Source organism: Salvia hispanica, chromosome 1 (assembly GCF_023119035.1).
Source record: "Salvia hispanica cultivar TCC Black 2014 chromosome 1, UniMelb_Shisp_WGS_1.0, whole genome shotgun sequence".
NCBI lineage: Eukaryota > Viridiplantae > Streptophyta > Magnoliopsida > Lamiales > Lamiaceae > Salvia > Salvia hispanica.
This window is the reverse complement of record NC_062965.1, coordinates 7,734,993-7,741,170: the sequence shown is the minus strand read 5'-3', so window position 1 is coordinate 7,741,170 and position 6,178 is coordinate 7,734,993. Positions and strand designations below refer to the sequence as shown.

Below are 6,178 nucleotides of genomic sequence, written 5' to 3'. Positions count from 1 at the left end.
TTTTCACGACAAAATATTTTGGCAAAAGTAAATCCTTTGCAGTGTTCAATAAGAATTAGCAAGATTTTTTATATATTTTTTATTAAAAAATGTCATTTTAATTTAGTTTGACAATCCAATATAGCACCTCAAACTAAGACGATATCATTTTGAAAATTTAAACATGTCGTTTTGGATATAATTTGGACGATATTCAATTTTTTGAAAAAATTAGCTCTATATTAAAACGCCCAACATAATAAGTTAAAAAAAAAACTAAAACATATAAAGATCAAAACATAAAACTATTTCACAAATTTCCAAGGACAAAAGGAGCTGAAACACATGTAATGTTTAACAAGAAGAATGTAGCAAAGTGCAACATGAGGAAGGGTACCCTTGTGGAGACAGTATTTATTTGAATCACAGTAGAATCACAAACATGAAGAGTAGTAGTTCCATTTAGCAAATTAAAACATTCGTCTTCGTGGATTTATACGTACACGATGTATCGAAGCAAGAATAAGTAAAGAGAGCAATTCAAGAAACGGAGATTTAGGTAATGCCATTGGAAACTGACCAGTGATGTCGTTGTATCCGCAGCCGGAGTTTGGAGAAGCCATATCAACAAAGGATGCCATAATATACCCGTAACGAGTGAAAGGTTATAAGAGACATGATGATGAGCAGCTCCTGGTGTTTACATAGTTTGGCCGCAGACAAAGCTGAAACGAGCAATATAAATGGTACGGTTACTTCTTTTTCCCACTGCCAATTGTCAGCAGCTCAAAGCTGCGGAGAGTTTCATCTCGGATGCCTCTTGCAGCAGCACGAGTGAAAGAAGAGGATTTGGACTCAAATCCAGGTTGTAATCTCTGAGTGGTTGATATACGACCACTGCCTGACCCGAGCCGGCTATGACGATTGTCACTGGGTTCACCAGAGGAGCTGGGCCTGCTGCTTGACACGACTGCCCTCTTTGAGCTACTGCCGGTCCGAGAAAGCCGACCTCTTTCCGAATCAATTTTCTAGAAAATCAACAAGCAATATTCAGTTGTAAAAACTTTGGTCCTCAAATAAAACGTAACTAAGAAAAACTTCTGTCAATTTCAGCGCACCACGTCTTTGGATGGTGGTACTTCATCGGATCTGTTTCTCGAGTTTTCTCCATGCAAGCCTGCACCAGAACCATTTCTTCTGCCAAATGCCTCCATTGCACCAGATAATCTGTCCCGAATATCGTGCTTCACTGCATGACACATGTGTTCGACATTCATTAGAGATTGTCAGCACAATGAGAATTCAAACCTGTGTACCAACTTCTTTCTCTTTATCAACAGCTACCCTAAATAGATTCTTGTTTTGAGGGGTTCGATGGGAGGATTAAAATGGAGAAAATAGACACTACCGTTTCACATCTTTTTGAATCAAATCATCAACCCAAAAAAACGAAAATTTTAATACTTTCGTGGTCCGTATTCTTTCTAGCAACTGCAATCATAATCATCTCTCTTTACCTGGTGTCTTCTCAACTCTTTCTGCAGGCTGTCCTAGGTTTAAAGGGACTTTTCCTGTTGGGTGCTGATGAAGAAAATATAAAAAATAAAGGAAAAAAGGTAAGATTTATATCTTATAGTAGTACTTATTAAAGTGAAATAATATAAAATAAAAGACCAAGTGAAAACTAACCCTTGTTTTAGAACTCGAGCCGACTTGTGGATACTTCAGTATTGTCCAATCAAATACATAATCAAATTGGTAACCTGCGATAATGAATTGAAATAAATTTCTGATATGAAGACTATAAAGTAAAGTTGATAAAAGCATAGCATAAAAACAAACGTGAACAACCCTATAGAAACGTACCTTCTCGAATAAAGAGGTCTCGGAAAAGTCTCTTCAAGTAAGAATAATCAGGCTTGTCTTCAAATCGCAATGACCGACAATAATGGAAATATGAAATGAACTCTGATGAATAAGATTTACAAAGCACCTGTCCACAAATGTACAAATAAATTCATATCATCCACCATGTTACACCTGTGGCAACGCAAGATATTCATGGTGCACTTTGCTTTCCAGTTTGCCATGATCATCATAGGGTAACACAAGATAAATTTAATACAGAGCAAGTTACAGTACTTCTACTGGAGTAAGCATCTTTTTCTCGCTGATTCTGTCATACTTCTGCTTTTTTGTGCCAGCTTTTAGTCCCTGCCAAGGAAGGCTGAAAACGAAGAACATTTAGGGAAGCAAATCAAGCCTAAAGAAGTTTGATGGAAAAAGATATAGATAAAAACTTTAAACTCAACCTTCCTCTTAGAAAATACATGAGGACATAACCAAGAGATTCTAAATCATCCCTTCTGCTTTGTTCTGTAATAAAAGATCACAAACATAATTTAACAAAACCAAGAAGATGCCAAAAAAAAATCTCTGTTCTTCTGAGACAGACGAACGAGAGAGTATATGTTAACTTTAGTATACTGGTAACAAGAAAAATGGTGACTCACCAACTCCAAGATGGGTGTTAACACTAGCATAACGAGCTGTGCCAGTGAGGTTCTTATTTTCTCTGTATGTAAGAAAGAAAGAATCAGTACATATTGTTTGCACAGTTTAAGACTGTGAAATAATTAGATAGATATAAAACAGTATATACTTACAACAGCTAAGATTTACATTATACCCAAAAAATTATTATTTCAGTATGCCACAGAGCTCAGAATTATCAGATGTAAAATAACTAGTACCGGATTGAAGATACCAATCAGTCAAAATTCAAATAGCATTGAACTACTATTCTAATTGACATGTAAATGTACAAGCTACGGAGCACTGTTTCAATCCCATAGAAAATAGTGACAAGTTTAAGCCATATGCAATAGTAGCAGTAAAACAAATTGTGCATTGTGACTCCTATCATACTAAAAAAGATTGCTAGAAAGATGAACACGGTCCTAAATAAATACTCCCATCGCCCCAAGTTAGTTGAGTCATTTCCCTTGTGCACGTGATTTAAATTAGTAGTGTTAATGGTTAAGTGGAGATGAAATAAAGTATATGAGAGGATAAAGTAGGAGAAAGAAGAAAAAGTGAAGTCTGAAAGCGAACAAAGATTTTTATGCCATAAAGAGAAATGACTCAAGTAACATGGGACGACTTGAAATGGATTACAACTCAAATAACTTGGGAGTTGGGATGGATGGGGTATTCGATACAAACATTTACAACCATATGCAACTTTCTGCTCTTTTACATCAGCAATTATATAAGTCTAAGGAGTAGTAACTCATTATTTATGATATTTAGGGGTCAAGGGTTGTGGTGGGAGTGGGACAAAAAAGATCAAGCATGAATTAGTTGACAAGATAACAACTTTGTCGACCTAGTGATAATACCTGTAAGGTATATGCTTGTGAGTCTGTAGATCTCGGTATTTCTTAGCGAGCCCATAGTCAATGATGTACACCTGGCAAAAAGATAAACAAAGTTGAGTTGCTTCAGGTACAGGCCTGAAATGTTTTTGAAGATAAAATAACTAGTTTTTCCATCAACAACTTCAGAGGATGAACCAAACTGTTGCCTTCAGGTTTCCAATCATCACCCATTGAATGCATATTGCTATATGATCCAATACATCATAGAGAACAACAACTAAAAGCTGAGCATCCTTTACCCATATTGTGTTTGGTAACAAAATAACTAGTTCGAATCAGAAACTAGATTACTTTACCCAAAATGTGCTTTCATATGCACAACTGCACCAATGACTAATTGCAATATTTCCAGCATATTTTATCAAAGACAGTATACGATTCGGGTGTTAGGTGAAGCGAATCAACATATATTATAGATAGCTTTTACCAGGCAAGTGATACCAAATGCTTAAGATATTAACAACTAGGAGCATCAAAAAGGAAGTAAGCATGGACTATTCTAATTTCTAACAAAGACTATATGACCTGGGAACAAAAGCAAACTTACTTGATTGGCTTTGCGTCCCAACCCCATTAAGAAGTTATCAGGCTTTATATCACGATGAAGAAAGCCTCTAGAGTGCATGTATTCAACTCTATTTATCTACATATGAAAAATGGCAGTCAGTCAAGAGAAAATAACAAAACAAATTAACAATGTAGTTAATGTTAAAATGAAAGCATACTTACTAATTGATCTGCTAGCATAAGAACTGTTTTCAACGAGAACTTCCTGTTGCAGTAGTTAAACAAATCCTCCAAGCTTGGACCAAGAAGGTCAATAGCCATAGCATTGTACTCTCCTTCAACTCCAAACCATTTAAGGTGGGGAATCCCAGCTTCAGGAGAGAAACAAGAGCATTAATGTGGATTACATCTTATAGAAAAGAAGAAAAGAACTCAGACTTCATGAATGCAGATACTCACTTCCCCCCTGAAGAAGCATGTACAACTTTGATTCATAGTGAAGCTGAGGGTGCTTAGTCTTAACAGATTCCTGAAAAGGAGAAAAATATGTTCCTTCGCAAGATCAGAATACAGCACATTAAATAGAAATTCAAAAATTGCAATTGGATGAGCACCATGATCTGTAATATCCTATTCTGGCTCAAAACTAAACATCTTAAACCATTACACAATTGAAAACAGAGGAAAAATATCCAGATCGACCAATCACTCCACAGGATTAAAAAAAAAGGCTGCACAACTTCGCCATTATTCCTCGAAACTAACTCACCAGCTTCACAGCAACTTCTTCTCCAGTTTGAATATTTACTCCTGAATGAATGAAAACAATGCATGATTCTTTTTACTCCAAAACCACAGAATTTGGTAATCATAAAAAAGAGTACCTAAGTAAAGCTCTCCAAAAGATCCGCTCCCAATCTTTCTTCCCAGCTTAAACTTCCCTCCGATGACATGATCCATGCTTCGTTTTCAGAAATGAATCAAAATTTCTCCCAGAATCAATACAAAAAATGAATCCCTTCTTATTTCCCGATGCACAGCTTAATGTATCACGAAATTTGGACAAAATCCCTAATAAACAATAAAAAAAAAATCCCCAATTTCTCTTCAGATCCTATCAAAGAAAACGATACAAAAAAGGCACCCAGAAAAAAATACCCTAATCGAGAATACAAGTTCAGCTTATATCACATAAACCTTACAATATACACACACTGTATTAGAACAAAAATCAAATCTTGGTTACTTGAAAGTTAGAAAACAACAGGGCTGAATTGATAGCTAAGACACCGCGGCAAAAGGGGAAACTTCACGCAAAGTCAACATCTGGGACTTGGCAAAGAAAACCCCAGAATTTCTTCTCTTTGATCCGAAACTAAAAATCGATAGAGGAATGTTGTATGTTTCTACACAAGCGGCGAAGTAATTCCACAGCAAAATGTCGGATGCGGAAAACTAAGAGAGGAAGAGAGAAGAATCTGAAGGAGAAAAAAGTAGCAAGTTTATAGATTGTGGAAAAGATCCGTGTGAGAGAAGTACATAGACAAGAATTGAAGAGCAAATTCAGACTGCTCTGATTGATAACAATTGTGGATATCTCATGAATGTCAGCTCAAGATATGGGTGAGTGTTTGTATATATACACTTTTAAATACTGTATTTCTGCACTTTTATTTTCTTCGCAAAATGAATTTGAAAACCTAATTTCATTTTATACTGTTGATATCCGGATTACGGTTAGTGCACACTTTGTTTCTCTCGTTAACTCAAGTAATTTATCATAATCTAGACTGAGTTCTAAGACCATTCACGGTAGTACTCTTGAAATCTTGTCTTATTTTTTCTTCTGTATTTTATTTTTCAGTCCCAACACTTACAATAACACTCTAAATTTTACTCTTAAAAATACGCAAATTCTATTTTCACCACTATTTTTTTTTTAAATATTGTGTTATCAAATAATAGAATAAACAATATCAAAACATACTTAACTTTTTTTAAAAAAAATTACTGTACAAACAATGGAGTGAAGGGGTGAAGAAATAGGATAAAAGAGAGAGGGTATTTATAGAGTGAAAATAGTGCGAAAAAACTTAGGGAGTCAGCAAAGAGGATCTGCAATAGCGCCGATCGTCACGCCCTATCCTTGGGGAACCAGCCTCGGCCTCGAGAAATCTCATGCAATAGCGGCCCATATACCCGCTGATCACTTAGGGTGAATTTATAGGCACTATTATGAATGCCCTAAACAC

The 6,178-nt window shown here is 35.8% G+C and overlaps 1 protein-coding gene across 2 annotated transcripts; it reads right to left on the bottom strand.

Moving 5' to 3' along the window:
- Nucleotides 1–363: 363 nt before the first annotated feature.
- On the bottom strand, nucleotides 364–5,568 carry LOC125200652 (casein kinase 1-like protein 10). Of its 2 annotated transcripts, XM_048098353.1 has the most exons (15): nucleotides 5,173–5,568; nucleotides 4,811–4,997; nucleotides 4,696–4,736; nucleotides 4,386–4,455; nucleotides 4,149–4,297; nucleotides 3,967–4,062; nucleotides 3,381–3,451; nucleotides 2,493–2,554; nucleotides 2,292–2,355; nucleotides 2,122–2,206; nucleotides 1,846–1,972; nucleotides 1,669–1,742; nucleotides 1,497–1,560; nucleotides 1,098–1,228; nucleotides 364–1,007 (listed from the first exon to the last, which is right to left on the bottom strand). In XM_048098353.1, exons 2-15 carry the CDS (start codon nucleotides 4,884–4,886, stop codon nucleotides 732–734), a joined length of 1,386 nt encoding a protein of 461 aa, XP_047954310.1. In that variant the 5' UTR covers nucleotides 4,887–4,997; nucleotides 5,173–5,568; the 3' UTR covers nucleotides 364–731. The 2 variants fall into 2 exon arrangements, with proteins under 2 accessions (XP_047954310.1, XP_047954309.1); XM_048098352.1 differs by having other exon boundaries at nucleotides 4,811–5,568.
- Nucleotides 5,569–6,178: the final 610 nt, after the last annotated feature.